General features: G+C 33.9%; 1 protein-coding gene and 1 pseudogene across 1 annotated transcript; both read right to left on the bottom strand.

The window, feature by feature from the left end:
* Positions 1 to 273: 273 nt before the first annotated feature.
* LOC142634302 (V-type proton ATPase catalytic subunit A) lies at positions 274 to 10,787 on the bottom strand. The gene is made up of 20 exons (XM_075808596.1): positions 10,443 to 10,787; positions 8,586 to 8,712; positions 7,886 to 7,941; positions 7,750 to 7,806; positions 7,468 to 7,579; positions 7,335 to 7,372; positions 7,102 to 7,203; positions 6,652 to 6,708; positions 6,481 to 6,552; positions 6,295 to 6,396; positions 6,141 to 6,203; positions 5,918 to 6,050; positions 4,995 to 5,101; positions 3,946 to 4,140; positions 2,995 to 3,081; positions 2,779 to 2,883; positions 1,526 to 1,623; positions 1,333 to 1,411; positions 726 to 814; positions 274 to 634 (listed from the first exon to the last, which is right to left on the bottom strand). The coding sequence occupies exons 1-20, from the start codon at positions 10,518 to 10,520 to the stop codon at positions 520 to 522; spliced, it is 1,872 nt and encodes a 623-aa protein (XP_075664711.1). The 5' UTR covers positions 10,521 to 10,787; the 3' UTR covers positions 274 to 519.
* A 10,935-nt stretch (positions 10,788 to 21,722) lies between these two features.
* Positions 21,723 to 25,382, bottom strand: LOC142636952 (receptor kinase-like protein Xa21; annotated as a pseudogene).
* Between the last annotated feature and the right edge of the window lie 708 nt (positions 25,383 to 26,090).

Here is a 26,090-nt window from a genome sequence, read left to right as displayed (position 1 = left end):
TTGACATATGACTTCCTCCAGACTCATCTAAGTTGGAAATTGGCATCCAATGGCTCCTTAAGAAGCATTGGTATTATGGTACCATAACTTTAGGCTTCATAACTATGGAAAGGTATAGAAACCCTCTCCTAGTTACTGCTGGTTAAGTAAAGAGAAGTTCATAAGGAATCATAACTACTTCCAAGGCCAAGTCTAACAGAATTAAAAAATTTGTAATGAGCAACTTCACAAGCACTTTAATACTGAAACTACAGCTCTTATTGCTCAACACAATAACAACAAAACGGTGTATCTTTTCTTATTTATCAATAAATAACACAAGGTAATTATTGGAATACATAACAAAAATTATAGCTATAAACCCCACCTAAAAAATATCCCATACAAGCAGAAAATTTGCTAGAGATATACCTAACAACAGAGCAGTTCTCCATACAAAAGTGAAAAACAGAAACTCAATCCAAGGATATAACTGCCATTTTAACAATCGATAATAAATCACACATTTAAGCCATTTAATCACCGAGTTTCATCCTCGAGGTTGCGGAAACCATTGGTCAGGTCATCATATAACTTATTGAATTTGGCCACAAGAGCTGCTTCTCCTTCAGCCGGATCCTCAAATTTCTGAGACCTGTGATGCCAATAAATCAGTAGATTACAACCTGCTTCACGTACATTATGAATAAACCATGGTCACTTATTCTAGCACCATTATTACTTACACTAAACGGTAAAAGAGATCTCCCAATCGATGTTTGATAAGGGTATAAGAAATCTTTTGACCATCCATACCAGCTCCTCTCTCCACCGCCTGCATATTTCAAGCAGCATTACATTAGAGCTCATTTTGCACTCGTGCTCCAATTAGTTGTTATAAGAAAATAAATAAATAAAAATAAAAAGGGGAGAGAGAGAGAGAGCATAATGATTAAACAAAACAGAGGAAAAAGGAATGTTAAATCCATTCACTTTCAATTTGTTTCCTACATCCTCCCAAGAGCCCAATGAAGCACTAAGGAGTAAGAGAACCTTTAGCTCTTATGAATTACGATACTTTTGGATCTCAAATCAGGATATCAAATATGAAAAAGAGGGGAGTGCATAATGAACTCTTTGCCCTGCCCTTAATTTTCCAAGAACGAAACTTGAAATTAATTAAGCGATTAAGGGAGCCAATTTAAAAATTCTCTCTCTCTCTCTCTAGAAACAAAAGAGACCCTTAGGTAAAACAGGCGAGAAAAAACTTCAGTCAATGATGAAGACATGATGGAAGTGGTAGATCAGTAGTAAAAGGGAATTGAAAAGAAATGAAGCAAACAAAAAATCTACCTGATTGGCCAAATTAAAAAAATGGATAATGTTGCGCATCATCCAAACAGACTTGTAGAAAGGGCAGAATTTGTCGTATCTGTCATAGAAATACAAAATTCACGTATCAGATTAGGTGGAGGCTACTCTGTCATATTAAACTAATTTTTACAGGATGGATTTTAGACAGATTGACTAATAAGCAGCGACTTACGGAGTAAAAGCATTCTGAGCAAGATAGTCTTCCCTCAAAAGCTTCGCAGTCTCTAGGGTAATCTTGTCTCCTTCAGCTAAAGCATCCTTTCCTACAAGCTGCAAAAACAAGATAGTCATAGGTGTTAAGTAATTAATAGAAGAAGCCATTTAAATTAGCTATAAACGCTTTGATCCAAATGAAAGCAATAATGGACATTCTACTCTCTTTTTTATAAGTAATTTCACCCCGGCTTGGGATCTGTGCTTTGAGTAGTACAGATAGCCAAATATAGGTGGTTAGGTACTTAGGTAGGGTGGTGGTACCACTCAGATAGCAGTCAATAGGATACCTTTGTATCCAAAAATCAATCCGAAGGTGAAGTCCATATGTCACTTACACAACTGTGTACGTCAGGTAATTAGTCCAGCTTTATCTTAATGATTAAGAACCTCTGAGACACCCATTACTATTAGCTAGCAGAATTCCCCCACTTATTGGTTATATCACGTCTATAAACAGTTAAAAGAAGAGAATTCTTTTATCTCCAACTAAGGGTCCGTTTGGTTGGAGAAGTGGAAAAGTGGGAGGATAGAAAATACGAGTTTGCATAAATTTACTCATATACCCTTGTTGAAGAATGATACTTAATTAAAACAAAAAAAAGTGACAAATAATCACAAAAAAAGAGCAATCATCCAATTTTATTAAAAAAATAATAATATCCCAAAAATAGAAGAGGCAATGTTACTGCCCAAAAAAAAAAGCCAATGGTACTGAAAATCAAAAGAAACAAAAAGAATAGAAAAAAAAAAATCAAGAAAGGCAACGGCACAGAAAGAAAAAAACACAAAACAAAAAACAAAAAAAAGGGCAACAGTACTGCCCAGTGAAAAAAAAAAAAAAAAAAAAAAGGCAACTGCCCAGAAGAAGAAGAAGAAGAAAAAAAAAAAGGGCAACGTACTACCTAGTGAGAAAAAAAAAAAAAAAAAAAAAAAAAAAGGCAACTTGAAGAATGTGCACATGAGTATTTTTGTCAATTAATAAAAAATTTATTCTCACTTAGTTTTCTTTCCATTTTAGGGAGAAAAATTTTTGGTGGGCCCAGAGAGAAAACACCTGGGCCCCACCATTTATTTTCCTTCCTCCCCACCCAACCAAACACACTTAAAAAAGTTTCTCTTCCTATTTTCTCTCCAAAGTTTTTCATCCTCCCTATTTCACCTCCAAACAAACACACCCTAAAAGAAAGACCAGGACAAATGAAGACATACCTGGACAATTTCATTCAGGTCATCCTCTCTCTGCAGCACCTCACGGGCCTTTGTCCTGATGTTAATAAAATCTGGATCAAATTGATCATAGAAAGACTCCAATGCCTGGAAACATGAGAAACATACGAATCAATGGATAGGACTAGTATCATTGTACACAAAAGGTTACACCATGAATTTGATAAGCAAGATGTGGAAACAGTTTTAAGTACACACCCCTGAGTACTTTGAATATGAAATAAGCCAGTTTACAGAAGGGAAATGTTTCCTCTGGGCAAGTTTTTTGTCCAAACCCCAGAAAACCTGCAAAAAATAAATAGAACAATCAAATAAAGTAGCAGATAGATTAAATAATGGTTGCTAGTATTGGAATAATAATTGCTAGTTTAAATTGCTTAATATCATTTTTAATCCCACGTGATGGATTTGATTTTTGAGGATTTTGCTCCAATAAAAACCCTAGTGTTATACAAACAACAACAACAAATTTGGGGTCGGCTATAGATCCTTGACAACTAAGATTAGGTCAGCCACATGAATTCAGCTAGTGTTATATATTTTTAAAAACATATTAAGCCTAATTATTTCCCATACAAAAATTAGTAACGGCTACTTCAATCCATGAATTTCATCATCAAAAGAAAATTATTTTACTATTCCAACTTTATTCAAGCCACTTAAACTAAAAACTTAAATGCCATTCTCTTCAACTACTACATCCAAATGAACCATTAGATAGTTCTGCATAATAATCAAACGAAAAACTCATTCACCTGCACGATGATGAAAAAAGAAATTCTGCATACCTTAGGCTTACACTTGTTTCTCAACAAAAAAAAAAAGAAAAAAAAGAAAAGTACACTTATTTCTCAAATTGACTCGCTATAATATAGAAAAATATCAATGGAGCAACAATCCAATTAATACAACCTATGGAGGGCAATATTGGACTCAAAATTGTGGATTTACCACACTCAGTTCCCAACTTCAGAAACGTGCCCATAGAATGTTTTATATTTTTTTATAACATCAGGAACCTTTCTAAAGAAGAACCCTTTGGACTTGCTTTAAGCCAATAAAACTTACAAGCAAATGACCCCACCCACCAGAATTAGTGCGCATAGAAATTAATATGTGATATGCGGAAAGCATATCAGAATCTTTTACCTGAACAATGCCAAGCGTTGCAGATGTCACAGGATCTGAGAAATCACCTCCAGGGGGAGAAACAGCACCAACAATTGTGACGCTACCAGTACGTTCTGGACTACCAAGACATTTTACTTTACCAGCACGTTCATAAAATGAGGCTAAACGCGCTGCCAGGTAGGCAGGATATCCACTATCTGCGGGCATTTCTGCCTGTGTAAGAAATCAAGACAAAAACCATTAAAGTAGGCTGAGGAAGTAGAGGGGATGACAATCTCCAAAGTGAGATGTGCATAAAATACAATATATCATGTTTCTTTAATCACTTTCAAATATTAAACATAAGGCAAATAAAGGCCTACATGCTCATATTTATGACCTCCAAGAAAAACAGAAAAAAGAGTTAGGCGAAAAAATTATACCAGTGACAAGATTGCAATAGTCACTTAATCATAAGATTGGTGAAAGATATACCAACTTCTCTTGCTGCTGAAAGATATACTGCCTATTAGACTAACAAAATTGAATATGGATACTGCCTCCAAAAGGCAAGACTCAAGGATGCATCCAACAGTAAATGTGAGTCAATCACCAAACCAATACCTAGAAAAGAAAAAGTACTAAGTACCTACAGAACGCCATTAGAAGTAGCGAGGTACAATCTCAACCCAATCACAGAGTAACAAATACTGAATATAAACTTGATTTCACTCTAACAAGAAGATGTACTTTAGTCTCCAGAAATTGAGAAAGAGAACACTCCTCACCTAGCAAGGTACATCTCAACCCAATCACAGAGTAACAAATACTGAATATAAACTTGATTTCACTCCAACAAGAAGATGTTTGACATTAGTCTCCAGAAATTGAGAAAGAGAACACTCCTCACCACTTTGTAAGAGCAAAGGCCACAGAGAGAGAGAGAGAGATTGTAAAAGCAAAACTCATACAATACGGGATTAATGAACCATTATCAATGTAGCACATAAATCATTGAACTGATTCCTTCAAAAAGTCAATAGTACAAACTCGTGTTACATGAGTTAAAATTAATTGAGAAAACTAACCAGCCGTCCAGAAATTTCACGCAATGCTTCTGCCCATCGAGATGTTGAATCTGCCATCATGCTGACATTGTATCCCATATCTCTGAAATATTCAGCTATTGTGATCCCTGACAATTCAAGATTAAGTTGTAAACTATCATGACACAGCCCTCAGTAAATAGTGGACTACCTTTTGCCAGACCAGCAAAAGCAACCAGATGAACATATCCTATGCAAGTAATTTTATTCCTCCGTAGCACAATAATGTTCATATAAGTGCAGTATATATATGAATCATAACATACCCGGACTGTAAAATGAACTTGTAAGGAATATATCTAATTAATTCATTAAAAAATATAATACACAGGACGACATAATACTTAATATTTAAAGAACAATTACAACGATGTTCAAAAAGTATCTTTCCATCTACAACAGCAATTCAAAAACAAAGTAGATCAGAGAAAGAAAATTGAAATCGTATAATTAATTATGCACTAACTTCATTGTTTCAAATAATATAATAGATATAATGCTAGAAACCCATCTTCACATCAATTTTGAAACATATTACACCAGAAGTTAACAGAGGAGGAGAGGATTAAGACATACGCTGCATGAAGAACATATTTTCTTAATTGGTAGGTTACACAGGTATCCAGTGGGTTTTGAATCCACAGCCTCACCCTCCACCCATTCTTATGGGAGAATGAAGTGAATTAAAGGACAAATATAATATGGAGATAAATATCATGTTCAAAAATTACAACAATTGTAACACCAGATGACTAAACAGAATGAAAATAACTATAACTCAACTGCAATGCATTAGCAGAATATGCATTTAAAATTCTTGATAGAGGTCATTTCACCAAATTATTTAGTGTTCAAACCTTAACAAGCTGAACTAATTAGCGTTGCACAGGACCTAATACAAATACCTGTATAAATTGAAGCCTCACGCGCAGCCACTGGCATGTTTGAAGTGTTGGCCACAAGTGTTGTACGCTTCATGACAGATTCTTCACGGCCATCAGGCAATGTCATTGTCAATTGAGGGAAGTCCATAAGAACCTGAAAAATTGGTAACACCTGATTAATCAACTGCAAAAAAAATAAAAAATAAAAATGATTGATTGATGATCAACATAAGAAAATACAGACCTCTGCCATTTCATTTCCTCGTTCTCCACAACCAACATAAACTACAGTATCAGAGTTAGAGTACTGCACATATAAAGGTATGTTAGAAACTCAAAAAATTAAAATATATAATCCAAAATATACACAATAAGCCTCTGTAGGTCAACAAGTTCACCTTAGAAAGAGCTTGACTAATGACTGTTTTGCCACAACCAAAAGCCCCAGGTATGGCACAAGTCCCACCAAGAACCGAGGGGAAAAGGGCATCAAGAACACGCTGAAATGAAACAAAACCATCAGACATGCACAATTCTCAAAATAAAAATTAATAGATAAAGCAACCAACAAGACATTCTTATACCTGACCAGTAAGCAGAGGGGTATCAGCAGAAAGTTTTGATGCAACAGGCCGTGGTGTACGTACAGGCCAACTCTGAATATGGGTAAAGTACAACGAAACACATATAAGTTTATCAACGGTAGAACAAAGCTATAGCCATAAAAGTGAAAACAACGGAACAAAGTTAGAAACCTGAAGCATAGTAAATTGCTTTTTGACACCCTGGAACTCAAGCTCTAAGACAGTATCCTGCATATAAATTTAGGAAAAGTTAATAAATTGCATGCTAAAGTGTGAAGTCAAAAACATGGCTTCCAGTTTATTCTCTTATTTGTTAAAATTATAAGTTTCAGACTCTATTTAAGAGACCAACAGAATTTATTCTCTTATATAAGTTCATGTTCAAGTTCAAGAAACACTAGGGAAAAGCCCTAAAGATGCAAAACAAATGTATAAACATTGACAAAAAAAATATATTCATAAATGCCATTCCAATATCACAAAATATGCAGCTCAAAAGCCCAAATGAATAACCGTCAAAAAATAATTGCAAATAATTCAGAAAGAAAATTTTAACTTGACAATGCCGATGGACTCAAGAGGCACACAAGGTAGCATGCCAAAGAAATTAGACGGACAAACCTTCAGCGAATATTGACCAGGTGGTGCAATATAAGTAATTTTTCCCATTGCATCAGGAGGAAGTGCAACATGATGTTGCATTAGACTGTTTTCAATGACACTCTGCATTGGAAAAATCTTAATGTTAGGCCTTAGGAGAAACTTAATGCTAGAAAATAAACAGTCAAGTACTACTCTAATATGGGTTTTTCCTTTCTTTAAACAAAACAAAGATCAAATCTTAAAAAACTTACAGCATACAAGTCTCCACCCGTTATAGCATCTCCCTCACCTGCCATCAGTGGATGACATTAGATGCTACCACAATCAAACAAAATCAAAATCAAAATCATTTTTAACAGCTATGATTAAATTTTCGTATATTACCTATCTTTTTAGGCTGGAATTCCCAAAGTATATCTTTGTCAAGAGCGGGAACAGACACCCCACGCGGGATATAGACATCACCGGATATTTTTGCAATAGTTTTCAAAGGCCTCTGTTTCAATTAGATATATAAATTAAAATAATGCAACATCAAAAACTGATTTGTTGCCAGTAATGGCAACATTCTTAAGGCTTGCTAGGAAAAACGGTGCTTAAACCTAAAGTAGATTTAAAAACCAAAGAAATCATCAGATTACAGCTGCAAGTATAATTCAGACAAACCTGAATTCCATCAAAAATATTTCCCAATATTCCAGGTCCCAACTCCACTGATAAAGGCTGTAATCAGCATAGCATTTGTTAGCTGATGTTTTCAACACCATTAGAAAAAGGTGGGAAAAAGACAAGGTGGACTCACCTTGTGTGTTCGTAGAACAGGGTCATTCACAGTCAACCCAGCTGTTTCCTCATAAACTGAAATAACCATAGGCACAAGGGTATTTCATCAATTCTAATGTTTCTCACATCTTCTATCAACATTTTTTTTTTTTTTGGAAAATTGAATAGTTGGGGGTGGGGGGATTAGAATTACGAATGTCTCCGCTGAAAACATCAAGGAGGTGCCAACTAGTTGAGCTACAAAGCTCTTAGCATCTCTATTGACCATATTACAGCAGTGAAAATTTTCTGATATATATATTTTTTGATAAGTAAAAAAAGAAGGATGTTTGGATTTTACCATGTCATCACTATTTTTTTCATTTTCTTATGCATCAATAGTTGGGGTGGGAGATTTGAACCCAAGATGTCTCTATTGGAAACAACGGGAGGTCTTGACATTGCTAATAATATTAATAATGATGCTGATAATGATGCTATTATTATTTATTTGGTCAACAGGGCAGATCAACATGACTCACCAGAAGAGAGCATAAAAGCAAAGGATAATGCAAGGAAGAATGAATTACAACAGAAAGATTATTCAGAGGTGAGATATGGAAAAATAATGCTACGTGGCAGACAATTATTGGTACATGTCAATCTTTTTTGTCACAAAGTTTACCTTATCAGAAGGCCAAGAACATTAGAAAAAAAAGAGTTGGGACAAAAGCAAATACCCTGGATGGTAGCAGAATCTCCCTCCAACCGAATGATCTCACCAATAAGATTATCGTGCCCAACACGGACAAGCTCATACATTGCAGCCCCAGCCATGCCATCTGCAATGACGACAGGTCCAGATACCTGTAAAATTATATTTTGTAAGTGCAAAACACACAATTTTTTTTTGTTTTTTTTGAGATATCACTGTCAGTTCTTTACATTTATAAATGATTAGAGAAAAATTCAATGCAACCAATAAGTCAATACAATACATGCAAATTTAACCAATTTCCAAACTAGAAAACCAGCAACTTGAAGCAGAAATGTATTATCAAAAGAAACAAAACCCAATAGAGAACACGTTAAAATGATGCAATCGATATTTGATAAAAAAAAAAAAAAGATAATAGTAGTAAGAAAAAGGTCCCACAGAAACACTAGCAGTAACAGCAACATCAATTCAACAACACTAACCATTGTAGGTCAACTAATTCATGAATGGAAAACACAGGTATAAAAGCAGAAGCCCATTAACCATAATATGGGTTAACAAATTGATTTCATAATGACTTCAACGTACGAAGTGAGTCAGTTGCTGATCACCATAGCTCTCATCTTCTTTCATTCAAATTACTGCATAACTATCAAAAAGCATCTCAAAGTAATACAGTGAAAGAAGAGATACATGACAACCTAATACTTCCTTAGTCTAAAAGATTCATACTACTTTGAGAACTAGATTGATAGAAGCTCTCATCCCTATAATATAGAAAGTTGCAATTTTTCACTGAAAAATAAAAAAGATGTCAACTTTATCACTCGATCTATTTTCCCTTAAATTCATTTCACCCCATACCAGCTTTTAAACGCGCCATATTAGCATTTTGTCTATCACATATGCAATTTCTTTAACGATAATCAATAACACAAGGAAATAAACATCCTTGAGAACTAGATTGATAGAAGCTCTCGTCCCTACAATTTGGTCCAAGCTCGATTATCATCACTCAAATTTAAAAAGTTGCAATTTTTTCACTAAAAAATTAAAAAGATGTTAACTTTATCACTCCATCCATTTTCCCTTAAATTCATTCCACCCCATACCAGCTTCTAAACACACCATATTAGCATTTCGTCTATCACATATGCAATTTCTTTAACGACAATCAACAACACAAAGAAATAAACATCTTTGAGAACTAGATTGATAGAAGCTCTCGTCCCCTATAATTTGGTCCAAGCTCGATTATCATCCCTCAAATTTAAAAAGTTGCAAATTTTTTTTCACTGAAAAATTAAAAAGATGTTAACTTTGTGCTTCCATTCATATTCCCATATCAGCATTTCATCTATCACATATGCAATTTCTTTAACGACAAATCAACAACACAAGGAAATAAACATACCCGCGAATCAAAAAACAACATAATCATAGCATGTTCCAAGTTACCAAAAGGCCTGAAAATCCACCCATTCAAACCAATAAAGCCGAGCCGGGTAGTATCAAACAGCAACTTGTTGAAATTCAGTCACATTTTCATTCCCAATTCTCTCAATCATTACACTCTCACTAACTAAGATTGTCAGCCACATGATCATGATTATGATTATGATTAGATCTCAAAAAAAAGAAAAAGCTTAACAAGTTCAAATTCAATCCAATTCGAATTACTAAAAGCACACAAAATTATACCCAAAAATGACAATTCAGATCAATCAAAAAAACCTAAAATAACTCAGGGAAAAAAAAAATGTAACGAGACGATCTAATCAAAAAACGCACCGTTTAGCATTTCCGATCTACAACTAAATCAGATTTGTTCCAATCCCAAACAAATTAAAAAAATAAAATAAAATTGTTGTGTACGGACCTTTCGGACATAACCGTACTCGCTCTCTTTCTCGGAATCTTCAAACGTTGTCAATCGAGCTCCGTACACGGCCGGCATGGTTGTGTTGTGTTGTTGTGTTTGTTAACAATATGGGATCGGAAAATTTGAAGATCTGAGAGAGTGTTTTACTAAACTAAACTCGACAGAGAGACAGACAGAGGATTGGACGAGAAACAGAGAAGTCCCTCTTTCCGATTCTGAAAAAGGTTTTGGATCGAATTATATACAAAACGACAGAAACTTAAAAGAAGGAGAGTGATGATGCATGTGAGTCGTGAAATTAATCAAAATTAAAATGTAAGGGCAGGACACGAGGTTTGTTTTTTTTTTTTTTTTGGCTACTTGGTGTTTATAACAGTGAATTTTGTTTTTTATTTATTTATTTTTATTTTTATAACATTTTAAGAGGAATATTGATGCTATGACCAGAATTTTTTTCGTATACCTTAAATATTGGGAGTGACTGAATTTTACACCCGAATTGGGTGCAGTTGTATGATGTGTTTTTTTAGAAGAATGTTGATATGCTCAAATCTAGATTATTTGAATTTTTTTTTTGTGTATGATAGAGTTATACGACTTATCTACCATTTTATATAATTTTTTTTATAGATGGACATGTATTAACTACAATATTATTTGTAGCCTAAAACTACAATCTTACTCAATATCATTAATATTACTACATATTTCAAAAATCTAACCGCTTGATTTCTTGTTCTTTACGCTTTTAATACGCGTGTCAAATTTTGTGTTGATCGGATATTATTTACTATATGATTTACAAGATTATATTTTATATATAATATTAAACAACAAAAAATTGCAATTTAAACAAGTTATTGATGACATAGCTATTAATTTTTAATTTTCTAGAATTTTGCAACTATGGAGGATGTAAGAAGAAAATGTAATCCAATAGTAGATTTGTAAAAACTCACCTCCAAGAAAAAGATATTAAGATTTTAAATAAATAAATAAATGGACACGTATTGAGTTACAAAAATTTTTTTGTTAATTTTCAACTGTTGTAAAATTTTTATTATTTTTATTGTATTTATAGAAAGACTATTGTAGAATAAGGTTTTTTTTTTAAACATAATGTATAATGAAATTAAAAGAGCTCAATATCAAAATAAAATATATGAGTAAAGGGCGATCACTTAAAAAGTTAAATATATGAGAAGTGACTACAGCCTTGTAGGTTTTAGCTTAATTAGCACCTCTTTGTATTTTAAGCAGAGACATCTAAAATTCAAATCTCCATATTTCCCATTATATATCTATTTGATTAAAAAAAATAAAATGCAAATTAATATTGAAGTAAAAAAAGTTTATTAATTTCACAAGTGAGATTGGATGGTTTATGTCAGGATGAAGCATAGTAACTAATCTAATCGGTAGAATTAGTAGAGAGCATATTCCTTGCAATTGATGAACTTACTAACATCAACCTATCGATGGAAAATGCTAACTAGCAATCAGGGCAGAGCCATGTGCATGGGTGGGGCGCCATGAATTTTGAAATTTTCTTTTATATATATATATATATATATATATATATATATATATATATATATATTATTTTAATGTTTTTAAAATTTATCCTACAAAAATAAGAGTTAGCCCCCTCAAATATTTGAATTCATCCAATGATACTTTTAAAAAAATAATTTATCTAATAGTTATAGAGACAAAACTTTGTTTTTCGCAATTTTATTTTTTATTTTAAAATATGCTCTTATATCTGCTAAATATTTGATAAATTTTGGCTTCAAACATGTTTGGATCTATCTTTTTCAACTCGTTATGTAGAAATTAATAAGTCATTGACTCATTAAAAAAATATTGTCACTAAAACTACATATGAATCTTTTCTTTAGTTGCCACATAATGGGTTAGAGCAAGATAGTTTCAAATATATTTGGAGCATAACTTATTCATTCAAGTTTAGGATCATTCATGTTTTTAATTTTCATTAGTTCAATTAAAAGATTTTTTACTTACTTTAGTATAAAATTTGATAATTAATTTGTAAAGATTGCCATCAAACAAAATTTTGATTGAAAATACTAAACTTTTTTTTTTGGGAGTGTTTGTGTGTGTATATATATATATAACTTATCAAATAAAAATGTGTATATATAATAAAAAAGTGTGTGTGTGTGTGTGTGTGTGTGTGTGTGTATGTGTCTAGGGGGTTGTCTTAACAAATATGTTAATGCTGCAACTTGGTCCCTCCAAACAAAAAATTTTGGCTCTGCCCCTGTTGTCAATAAAATCCCAACTCAACCTATTTGAACAAAAAAAAAAAAAAAAATCCTGACTCAACACTTTAAACTCTAAATCTTTCCTTTAAAATAATATCTAAATTAGAGCTAGCCAATATGCCACCATGTATAATTAATTCTGGTTAGAATGGTGATGTGAAAAAAGGATTCGGTATGCAATGGTACAATAGACTTCTAAGTTCTAATACAAAGGCACACTATAAACTTTACTCAACCATCATGATATGATGATGCTATGACATTATTTATATGGGATAATGATGAGGTAATGCTTTAATGGGCATGTAATTGATGAGAAATATTTCTCTCTCTTCAAAGAAAGGAAGGTGCTCTTGCAAATGGACAACAATGTACCATTTTTGCTTTAGAGAAAGTCCAATCTTTGTTGTTATTTTCCGTACAAATCAAGGCCAAATTTGGTGGTTATTGAAAGCAATACTATTTCTTCACCACCACCCAAAAAAAAATGGCAATCTTATGGAAAAAATTTCACTTTTATTTTACTCCTTATACTTTTAGTGTTGGAGTTGTAACAGATTTGAATCTTTTGAAATTTCAAATGTTACAAATTAAACTCTAAATTTTGTTATTTTTAAATAAGAATTAATTTAAACAGAATATGTATTAATTTCATATTGGAGAAAATCTGCACAAAAAATAGGATATTTATTACTTTCAATTCCTTTAAGCTCATTCAAAGGTGGTTAATCTCGTTTTTGATGTTTGGAGATAGTTTGGATACTTTTTGCGTTTGTGAAAAATATGGTTTTTATGATGAAATGAGTATTAAGGGTGATGAATTTTGTGGCTTTGAATTCAATAGTTTAGAAGATTTGTGCTGGAAGGTGTTTTTGAAGGATTTTGTACTTATGTTTACATAAAAATCATTGACGGGTTATAGCATTCACAGTAAGAGAATTAAAAATTTTTAACTTTTAGTAACTTAAAAACTTACTTTATCTATTTTAACAACACACTTCACAATATACCCAACATCAAAACTTCTATTTTAACATACATCACATTAAAATAATATAAACAAACTAATAAAATAAATATAATAAACCATAACTCACAGCCACCATCAACCTCAAAAAATAAACCACATTAAGACATTTCATTTGAATTGTGGAAAGGTGGTGCTTGGGAAATGTTGAAGCCAATTTCATGGCCTTGAAAGGGGTTTGACGAAGGTGAGAGTAAAGTCTTTGTAAATTAATTTCAAAACTTTTACGTGAGAGAATTCTAAAATTGTCCAAAGTGGTTCTCTTTTCTTTGTGATTCCTTTATTTATGATTTTTTTTTTTAGATTTCTAAAAACTTTGGGAACATTTTCAACTCGCTTTGTTTGTTTCAGCATTAATGTTTTTTAGAAAATTGGTCATTTTCCAAAAAACATTTTTTGGAAAACTATCTCATTTTTTAGTGTTTAGTAACGACCTTGAAAATAGGTTTAAGAATGTTTTCTAGTGTTTAGTATATACAAAATTTTTTTGGAAAACTATCTCATTTTTTTAGAAAATTATCTCATTGCAGCTACACCACTGCAAATTTTGTGGCTCTGGAACTCTAAGCATCAATTTTTCTCAGCCTAATTGTCCAAATAGTCTAATAAATACCAAAATGCCAAATTGTCCAAATAGAAAAGCCTAAATTCTAACAAAAATGCACCTACATAATCAAAATTGGCTTAAATAGTTGTCAAAGAAGTTATACAGCCATTGTCTACGGAGCTTGTCATTTTTCAACATGAATGACCTTGCTTGTTTTTCATCCCCATTCAAATGGTCAAATGCAAACGCAATCATATTTTCTTCAAACCCATCCATCTTCATAACTTCTTTATAAAGACTACCAAAATTTAGCTGATTTTTAGAAATCTTTTCTATTGCAGAAGCAACCTTACCAAGTTGTATAGACAAATCTTGGTAAACAGCATCTTCAATCATAGTAGCATGACTTCGTTTCCTGTGAGACCTTATTTCATTTGAGGCCACATGTGAGGGATCAACCTGCTTCTTTTTGGATATGTCATCAACATCAGCATCAACAAGCGGAGGTGAGTCATCCAATGCTTCTACCCCTATATCACCAACTCCCTTGGAAAAACCTCCCCAAGCCCAAATATCCTTACATAGATTAATTAGTAGAGCCTCCTACCAGTTAGAAAAATTCAAATTGTGCCTAATGGGTATTAGATACATATGATTTGAGTTCATTATATAGAGTTTGGCACCTTGCTTCACTTGGGTGAGCACCTTTTTGATACCTCATGCCTCTTGTGATACAAAGACTTGGCACCTTAACTTTGCCATTTGCCTTTGACTATGCTGTTTTAGATATAGCTTTATCTAGCAAACTAATTCTGCTAGTGATGTTCTACCTGAGATACTAAACAAGTATTACCTTACTTTGACATGCCTGAGTCAATTCACTCCTCAATTTCCAATTGCCAAATGAGGAACTTTCTCAATACAAGAAGGACAACAACAACCAAAAAAAAAAACTCTTTAATGATTTTAAGTCCCTAAACATTGAGAGAGGATTCTAATATTACTAATAGAGCACCACACAATCTACATAATTCACAATGATAAAATATAAAAAGCAAGCTCAAAATTCTACAGTAGTCCAAACAAGAATCCATCAAACTGAGAAGAAATAAAATCAAGTATACTAAAACACACACGAACAAGAACCAGCCATGCAAATCTTGGGAGACTAAATTGTGAATAGAGTAAGCAGAACAACAAATTGTATCATGGAAAACCGAATGCACAATAGAAATTCTCTATAAATTTTATTACAAATAATAAGCCGCAAACCAATCATGAATTTGGTGTGCAGAAAAAACGAACCTACTTTGAATTGTACCAAGTAAATAACAATAATCACTAGATCAAAGCAAAAGTTTGCCCATAAGTGTGTAAGATTGTACATAAATTTAAACTCAAAATCCAGCACAATCTTCAATTTAGCAAACTTTCTTCATAATGTTAAAAAAAATATTTATTGAGTTTATTAATTAGAATTATGGATGTCTGAGCATGCCTACATGCTTAACTGTCGAAATCATCAGACACAAACATCAAAAACCATATAAAACACCTAAACTATAGTCTATTTGTTCTCATGCAAATTTTCAACTCAAACTACCCCCGCCCCACAACAAATGCCAGAGGTTATAAAATTTAATATTAATTAATGTTGAACTTGGGAATACTGTAATTGAAATCAAGAAAGTTATCTTATAAAAACATGAAATTACTATATATATCAATAGCAACACAGAAAGCAAACTATAATATTGGGGTTTTTGTAGAGAAGAATGAAATATTACCAGTGCAAGGAAGAGTTGTTGACCATGAGAAACAAATAGAGAGAGATCTGTGAAAAGAAGAGAGACCAGAGGGGGAGAGACAGTGAGAATATGAGAGAAGAGAAAAAGCAAAGAGAAGGGAGAATATTGAGAGAGCTTAACGTGAGACTCTGAGAGAGAGAGTGGGTGCCAAAATAAGTTGTTTCCCGCGGGTATAGAGGGTAAAGAAAATGATAATATTGATAGGAGATGTGATGTGTGAAAGAGAGATATTGTTTTCCAAAAAAAAAAAAAAAAATTGGAAAACATCCCATAGAAAATAAGCCTTATTTTTATTAGAATTTTTCATTAATTAAAGATAATTTTTTGATGACCAATTTTTTTTTTGTACTACCAGACACTAAAAAATATAAAAAATTATCTATATAGATTGGTTTCCAGCCAACAAACAGAGGACGAATAAAGACTTTTTCTTTTTTTAAGGCCTGAAATCAAATTGCCAATCTGACCCATCAGACTATCAAAGTACCAATCTACCTATAGTGGGCTCAAATCCCCACATCAATTCAAGGCCCGGTGAAGTATGGCACTTTGACACCAATTTTCAAAAAAAAAAAAAAAAAAATCCACTTTTATTCTGTTCTTTGGTATTTTCAAAAGTTTTATCAATTGGGACTGGGTTTATTATTAAATGGAATTTTTCTTAATTAGCAAGGATAATTTCAATTGGGACTGGATTTTTCAATAATCAATCTAATTATTTATTTTTGAAAAGCAAATTATTATATTTAATAATTGAAAATTCCACAATCATCTTGTAGGATCTTCCCATGCATATATGTTTTACTGATAATCTTTCAATTGAACCAATTGAATTTAGATTCTAATTGAATTTCATTTTAAATCAACAAATTTTTTTAGAGAAAAAACCCAATTCTTTGATTTTTTTTTTATGGGAAGAAATTTTTTTTTTCTAAAGATAAAGAATGTTTTAAAATAAAAAATATCTTACATTTTTTTTATGCTCCCCAACAATTCATGTTTAGTGAATGATTATAAATTTTATATTTGCATTCAACTTCAAAATACCTAAGGATTTAAACAGAAGGCAGGGTCGTGTACATTAGTGAAATGCAGACTTGTAGTGTTGATAATAACATTGATTATGTGAGAATAATAATAATAATAATAATAATAATCACAATAATTTTATTGTAATTTATTTAAAGTAACATGGATACACAGAACAAACTAGTCTTACAAATTCCTTAACAAGAGAAATACAACATTAGCCTTATAATTATAGACAAAATCCCTTCTATAGTTCTATTAAGCACTTTTCGGTTTGGAGGGCTATGAGCCTATATATGATGCTCCCCTTCTCTTGGAAATTAATATAAATAATATTCCAATAGCTATGGAAGTCTCCAACATGCTTCAATGGTCCTCTTGATTCCTAGTGGAGGTGCCCCTCAATCTCTTACTTGTATATCTCACATTGCATCTAGTCTTGTAATAATTGACACTTGATTTTTGTGCCTACAGGGCGGATCAAGATCCTCTAAAGTTTATAGGGTAGTCTACTATATAGAGTTTTTTAAATCCTCACTTTCCTTTTAAATAAAAGGCTAAGATTCTCCCACATCATCCCTCCACTTAAAAAAAAAAAACTCAACCTTAATCACGTTTGCCGTTTAACCAAAAACAAATGATGAAGCTGTTAATTTCTCCTCCATCCCACGCCCAACTACGAAGTCATATTCCACTTTGGGTTGAAGGAACAAATTTTGAGTATTTGAAAGAAATTCCCACTAGAAAAAGAGAAGCCTAACCGTTAAAATTATGCATTAAATCAATACCCACCTGAAAATTTTAGAAAACCAAAAACCCAGAACGTTTGCTTCTCTTTGAACCAAAACCCACCTCAAAATTTCCATTAGATGAGCACCTGAGATTATTTGGATCAAAACTCATTCCGTCCTTTTGTGCTTTTTGGGTTTCTTCTGGCTTTGATCATTAATAAAACTCTTTTGGTTTTGTTTGCTTTCTTATTGATTTGATATGAAATTAATTCAATAAAAAAAAATAATAATATGGGTTTAGTTGATTTTTTTTTTTATTATTTGGAGAATATCGACTTTGCTTACTTTTTTTTGGCAAAACCATCAGGTCCACTGCCGTCAACGGTAGTGATTTCCTTCTGATAATATTTTCCTCATATTTTGGTAAGGTGAATAAATTTGAATGTTTTTTTTTTTTTGTTGATAATTTTAAATAATGGTTATGACAGGGGATTGATAATATGGTAGAATCCTAGCCTTTTATTTTAAAAGAAAGGTTGGGATTTAAAGAATTCCATATGGTAGCGCAACCTAAGAACTTTAGAGGATCATAATCTATGGACACATTTCATTTTCATCATTTATCAGCCAATTCGTTAGTTTGCATACTTGGTATTTTCATGTTGACAAGTCATTTATGGTGCACAACATATACATTATTTATTTTGGGACTTTTTGTTTTTGGCTACGAATGATATATATAACTATATATTATTGAATCCTATAAAAAAACTATTTATTATTGAATATAAATAAATAAATAAAATTAAATAATTCATTATAACTTTTGCTTAGTGAAAGGTTTAATAAATCAACTAATTAAAAGATAAGATGGAAGGCTAAATAAAAGAATTCTAAAAGATTATCTCACAAGATCAAATTTTTGGGAGATAAACATCTTAAAGAAACTCCTTCTGTAATTAATATAATATATAAAGACACACTTTAAACCAAAAGTGATGATGCAAAAATCGTCAGTAGTGTAGATTTGTCTAGATGAAGCAGGAACCTCATTGCTATACCTGCAAGTGTGGTGAAAAGCCTTCCTTAGATGGTCACCGATGTGGTGCTTGCCAATGAACTGAGAAAACACTTACTCTTTTCTTCAATCTTGATGGCACGAAGAACGTAGGCGAAAGGCTCTGGACCCAAGCAATGACGAGCCAAAGTTCTTGGGTCGACTAGATCCTCAAAGTCGTCGATTGTCTTCGAGTACTCTATAGTTGCCTCTACACGACTCTTGTATCTGCTCTTGAGCTTGGGACGCCTTTTAATTGTGCAGTCACGAGGAAGAAGAGTTAGCAACGATAAGAAAAAATAATAATATAAATAGGAAGGGAAAAGAAAAAAGAAGGAAAGGGCACTAGCAGAAGGATGATGCACTAGCAGAAGGATGATGCACCTAGACTTGGGGCTATCCAACAACAAAGCAACCTAGGGACATCCTCCCAAACTTCATTGGAAGGAGTCTCCCAATCATCCCCAAACATGAAGAAGAACTTGGATTTCCAATATCTAAAAAGATGAGGGTAAATCGGTGACGATCCTAGCCTTCTTGACCTAAGGCACAAGCTTGTACTACCCATACTCTTTGGACTCCTTCAAACGGTATAAATACGTGAATTCATCCACCCTAATCATGTCTCCCTCTGTGACGGCCAACCATATCTCCATATAGCTGATTACAATTCTCCACAAATTTGGCATAAGTTGCCCAAGAGCGATATTGAAGTGGCTTAGAAGCTCCATAACGAAAGGGTGGAAGGAGAACCTAAGCCCACATTGGAAAGCGACCTCGTAGAAGCACACCTCCCCAAGCGAGAAATGACAAGCTTGCTCCTCTTTTTGAGGAAGACGAACCATAACTCTCTTAGGAAACTAAAACCTATCCCTAAACCTGGAAAGGATCTCAGCGTCCAAGCCACATGCCTCCTCGAAGGTGTGAAAAGCTCTAACCTCCTTCAAGCTAGAGGCTGCAATATCCTCCTCCTTCTCGACGAGATTGTCGCTAGACGACAATCCCATCTTGAGTTCGCTAGATCTTACCTCAAACATAGCTCTACTCTCACCCACAGCCCCCTCAAACCAGTTTACTAACTCTTGAAGCAAAGGAAGTAGATCACTGGATCTAAGCCACTACCCCCAAACACAAAACCTTCAACTAAAGGGCAAAAGGCGCGAGAAATTCCTAAAGAAGCCCCCAACCGCACAAAAAGAAATGAAACAGAGGGGCAAAGTGTCCTAACTTTAGAACTACCAACCATGGAACCCCAAAAATGAAAAAAAGAAGAATAAAGTCCTAAAAACCCAAAACAGAAAAGAAAAATCAGAAACCCATACAAATGACCTATTCTACAAAGAGTAAAGAAGGGGAGAAGAAGCCGTACCTTAAAAAAGCGGCCACAGGAAGAAAAAACACAAAAAATTTGCAAGAAGAGTAGCTCGGAGAAAAAGAAGCACAGAGTAACAATGGCGAAAGAAAGGGAAAGTGAAGAAGAAAGAGAAAAGAAAGGAAGTTTAAAAAAGTAGGCACAAAAAGCTAAAAATCAGCGGGAAACTCAAGAGAAACATGTGTGGGATATTAACTCCACCAGTCGGAATGTGCCACGTGGCCACGATATGTACGATGCCGCCACTACGCATTGATTACAGAACAGAACCCTAAGAGTCACGTCTGAGCAAGAAACCTTTCACCTTCTGGCGATCGTCTTGACACGTAGCGATGATCACAGAACCTGGGGTGTAGCTGATAGGACCAATGAACCCTCTTGCCTAGACAATCTAATCAGATACCTTCGTCCATTCTGCCATGTCATGGACAAAGCAAGGCAAGTCATTAATAAGAAGTTTCAATGCCTCGGACAGTTACCAATTAGTTGTCAGACCGTTCAAATCTTGTCAAAACCCACATTACTAAGCCCAAAGGCGTTACAAAGGGAGCACTAAAGCCATAATTAAGGCCCCAACGACTAGAAACTATGAAGCTATATATACACGCTCATCAAAACCAGACAAGGTACATATATACGCATCCAAAATATACTACCACACGTAATTTTGATATTCTAAACTTTCTTACTTTCTAAAAAGCTTCTATATACTGACTTTATCATCGGAGACTCTGTGGCAGGCACCACACCGGTGGCTACCTGAGGAATGCTTTTCACCACACTTACAGGTACATCAATGAGGTTCCTGCTTCATTTGGAAAAATCTACACTACTGACGATTTTCGCATCATCAAAATGGTCTAAGCCCATTGAGTATGTATTTAGTTATATTATATTAACTACTCATTTTTTAATCATTATTCAATGTGAGATTTTACTCACACGTGTAACCCAACAAGAATCACATACTCTAACACATGAGATCTTTACTTTTATATACAGATAGATAGATTTGTGTTAACAATCACGTCTCTCAATTTCTTCTCAAAAAAAAAAAAAAAAGTGCCTCTCAATTGCAATGCGACATATGGTATCATTTGTATCAAATTAAAGCTTCATTACTTAGATATGTTATGTGAATTGCAGTATCGGTATAGCTAAGGTTATCAAAAATTCAAAATAGCAACTAAATCGGAATCCCACTTGCCATTGTGTCCATTCGATTAATGATGGGAACGAGAAGTGAAAAAGACATCTTAAATGTTGGCTTAAAATATTACAACTGCAAATGAAATTAGATATATAATTACTTTTCCAAGCATAATATCAATTTATTTGGAGTTACATATAATATAAATATGTAAGATGAGTAATGTAAGAACCACGCAGAATACTTCTCAATAAACCATAAGCATGTTTATTAAGCAGGCTAAACAATTCTTTTTTCCATTGTAAAACTTTATGAGCCTGCAATAGAAAACATAAAGAGGAAAAGGTCAAAGTAAGTAAAGAATTTAATACCAACATTAAGAGGGAGAAAAGTTTGATTTTTGACCTTCCGTAGGCCAAGCATGTTGCATTAAATCCTAGCGCCAAGAAGAATGTCCCTGACCAATTGCAACTCAGAGATGGCCTTGCTAATGTCCCATCGGTCCTGCGGCAACTCCATAGAGCATGCCAGGCCAAGCTTCACCATGGATATCAAACACTTATTCGTTCTATTTGTTGGGGTGCAATTCTGATTGCCAATTACTTCATCATTATTGTTTAAAAGTTTTGGGTCCGCAATCTCCAATACACGGTTCGGCTAGGCTATGCTAGCGTAGTTGTGAAGATTCAAGCCATCAAACATACTATTTGTAGGTCTCTTTCATGTTATCATCTCTAACAATAAGATCCCATAACTGTAGACATCTCCTTTGGTTGACACTTCACTTCCAAGACCATACTCTTCCATTCAAAATATTTGACATAAATAATATAGTCACATTAAAATTAGGAACTCAAAAGTAATCATGTTAAATGTGGGAAAATATATGTAAAGAAATGAAATTTTCAATAAATTGTTGTTACCTGGAGTAGTGTACCCAATTGTTCCTCTTATTCCAATTGAGCTGCTTTGCTTTAGATTTGTTTGTTCTAAAAGAAATTTTGCAAGTCCAAAATCTCCAACTTGAACAATCATTTCATAATCAAAAAGAATGTTGCTTGGCTTTAAATCACAGTGAACAACTGGCACTGGGCAATGGTGATGTAGATAATCAAGTGCACATGCAACGTCAATGGCAATGTTTATTTTTGAAGAAGGTTCAAATTTTGTATCTCTACTTGCCTGAAATCTGTTTCTAGATCATGTAACCAATTTTCTCAATTTCCATTGGGCATGAACTCATAGACTAGAGCCTTAAAATCATTACCATGAAAATCCACACTTGAGCAAGAAGTTATGATCTTCACAAGATTTCGGTGACAAATATTTTTCAAGGTTTCACACTCAGAGATGAAGCTCCTAGAAGCTCCTCTACGTTGAAGATTTAGTACCTTGACTGCAACAATTGATCCATCCTCACCAAGAATGCCTTTATACACTGAGCCAAAACTACCCACACCAATTAAATTTGCTATAGAGAACCCATCAGTTGCTTTAAGGAGCATTTGGTAAGACACTTTCAAAAGTGATTTTCTCAAGTAAGATCCTGAAGTGGTTTCTTTTCTTCTATTTTTGTGCCAGTAAAATAAAAAAAATGACACTGTGGTTATTGCTAGAATCACACAAGCCATTGAAACTAAAATTTTGATTGCAAGAGGCCACTTCATTTTCTTCTTTTATTTTGTTAAGCACCTAGGCAACTTTAGTTTCAATATGCCCCTACAAAGCCTATTGTTTCCTACAATTGATCGTGCGCTAGCATTTGCAAAAACTCCTTTTGTTGGAACCTCTCACTCAAAATCATTAAAGGATAAATTCATAATATTCAAGGAGAGTTCACCCAAGAAATTTGGAATTTGACTTGACAAATTGTTTCGAGAAAAATCCATAACTTGAATACCTATTGAAGAACTCAAAGATGTTGGAATTACTCCATGAAAGAAATTTCCTTCCATGTGAAGGTACTCAAGGCTGGTGTAGGAGCTAAGGCTGCTTGGAATTTCACCAGACAACTTGTTCTCAGATATGTCCAATTCTGCTAAATGGACAAGATTGCCAACCTCTAATGGTAACGATCCAATTAAAAAGTTTCGAGCTAAATTAAGTGAAATTGATAAGGAGGAAATTGCAAAGAGTTGTTTTGGAATGATGCCACTTAGATTGTTTTAAGAAAGATTTAACAAATTCAGATTTTTGCACTTTCCTATACTTTATGGGATAGTTCCTTGCAATATGTTATTTTCGAAATGCATGACACTTATCGAAGATAGGTTTCCAAGGGTAATTGGTAATCTTCCTAAGAGTTTTTTGTAATGTAAAAATAATCTTTGTAACTTTTGGAGATTACCAATATTACTTGGGATTGTGCTTGTCAATTTGTTACCATGCATCCATAAGTGGTTCATGCTAATCAAATTACCTATCCCTGAAGGGATTTCCCCAAAAATAAGATTGTTGCTGATCATAAAATATTCAAGTTGGGTTGAAAAATTTCCCAAAACATTTCGCAACATACCTTTGAATTGATTGTCCGAGAGGACTAAGTATTGCAAACGGCTACAATTGACTAGAGATTTGAAGAAATCCAATTCATCAGCATCTCCGCTTCCTAAATTATTACCATCAATAAATAACCCTTCCAAACGATGTAAGCCTCCAAAATTGACTAAAACTTTTCCAATGAAGTTTTCTCGGGAACGAGGAAGTGTTGTGTTGAGTTATTTAGACCCCTTAAACACAATTGGATTAACCTAATTAACAAGCAAAGTTATTACTTAGTCCAAATTCTAGATCTAAGTTAACACAATCATATAATCATATCAATGTAAAGTGTGGAATATAAAAACACAAAGATATGATGACCTAGGAAAACCAAACTGGTAAAAAATCTAGGGAGGATTTAACCTAACTATCCTCAAGATAAACCTAAATCCACTATGAAAGAATCGAAGTTGTACAATAGTGACTTAGACCACTAACATCCTATTGCTACCCACTGGTAGAAACTTACTGACACGACCACATGCAAGCTTCGAGACCACAGACTCCTTCTTTCTTGGATTCTCCAGCAAGTACAAGCACTCCCGCTTGTGTATCTTTAAGCTCTTATGGCAGCAACTGAATGATCATCAAGTTCTTGATGCAATCTCCTTCTTGATATTCGTAAACTTGTGTGAAGGCAAGCACCTCTTAGATTTCACAAGAGATTCTCACAAATAGCAATATGAGCAACAAAGACTCTAGAGAGTTTTTGGGTACAAATCCTAGATACAAAAAGAGGCACACTCTTCTCTCTCTTAGAAACCTTTAAAAATGTGCTTATGGTTTCCTTTATATAGTGGGAGAAGTAGATTTGAAACCCTAATCCTTAATGGGCTTGGGCTGAGTTGGAAAAATCTGCAAAAAAATAATCTGCACGACTTTCGATCGATCGAGTCTAATTCTCGATTGATCGAGCCAGGCAGAATTGCATAGTAAATTCTGCAGCAACTCGATTCCAACTTTACATATAAGACACATACTTTGAGCAGTCTAAACACGACTTAAACGTTTTGATCATGGTTTGCCAACATTACAAATTAGTATTCTAATACATTTAAACCTAAAGGTCTTAGAACCTAACACGTTGTAGCTTTGAAGCATTAGATTATGAGGCTGGAAGAAATCCGGTAAATTTGTTCTCGTTAATTTGAAACCATTGGAGATGGGGAAGGGTGAGGAATAAGTCTGTGGAAAGACTTCCACTAAGCTCATTTCTACCCAATAAAAAAACTGTCATAGACAAAAGATTATACAAAGATGATGGAATCAAACCAGAGAGTTTATTTTCTCCCAGTGCAAGACTTTGTAAGCTTCCTAATTGGCCTAAGTCATTTGGAATCTGTCCTTTCAAGACATTATGGGATAGAGATAAGACTTGGAGAGAGCTAAGGTTTCAAATTGAAAGCTCGGATTTGTGTTAAAAACACAAGAGCTGTTTAGACCCAAATTAAAAAATTACGGCTTGATTGATTTTACTTTAACTTTAACTAAGTGCGGAAAAGAGTAAATGCGAGCGAACAAATAAAGCAACTACTCTAAGCCATATACAACACAACACAACACAACAACAAAATGAAAGCTAAAAGAGTAGGGAAGAGATATGCAAACACAAGATAACACGCCGATGTATTATCAAAGAGGAAACTGAAGAATTCGGCGAAAATCCTCTTCGCCACCCTCCAAACGGTAAATCAATTTACTAGACAATAAGTTGGGATACACGAATAGCAAGAGACCCTCCAAGCGTAATCTACCTAGTGCACCTAAGCCCTCCAAGCTCTTACTCCAACAAGGCTTCTCGGAATCGTGTCTTGTCTAGCTTTCCGGATCCCGCAATGCGTTTGAGTGCATCCGCCAAAGCTTGGCTTCTTCCAATACTTCCCAGCTGCACCAAAACCTCACTAGACACTCTATATGGATGCGGTTAGTGTTTGGGCTATCAACCTCTCAAGGATTTGGATATGAAGAGGTAGGAGTAGAGGAAAACCATAATGGATGGTGTAGAGGATTGTGGGTATGACAATCTCTCACTCTCAAGGGTTTGTGGCTAGGGTTTTCTCTCTGAAAAACTTTCTCTTCAATATGTGGGTAATGA

The sequence above is a fragment of the Castanea sativa genome, chromosome 5 (genome assembly GCF_040712315.1).
Source record: "Castanea sativa cultivar Marrone di Chiusa Pesio chromosome 5, ASM4071231v1".
Classification (NCBI taxonomy): Eukaryota; Viridiplantae; Streptophyta; class Magnoliopsida; order Fagales; family Fagaceae; genus Castanea; species Castanea sativa.
Note: the sequence above shows the minus strand (reverse complement) of the source record. Positions and strands in the feature narration are given on the sequence as shown.

Excerpts from the sequence above, each read along its gene's own strand:
- LOC142634302 (XM_075808596.1), bottom strand. The coding sequence starts at position 10,520 with ATGCCGGCCGTGTACGGAGCTCGATTGACAACGTTTGAAGATTCCGAG. Across the intron at positions 6,553-6,651 it reads AGCAATTTACTATGCTTCAG|AGTTGGCCTGTACGTACACC; the intron begins GTTTCTAACTTT and ends ACCCATATTCAG. Across the intron at positions 815-1,332 it reads TTTTTAATTTGGCCAATCAG|GCGGTGGAGAGAGGAGCTGG; the intron begins GTAGATTTTTTG and ends TGAAATATGCAG.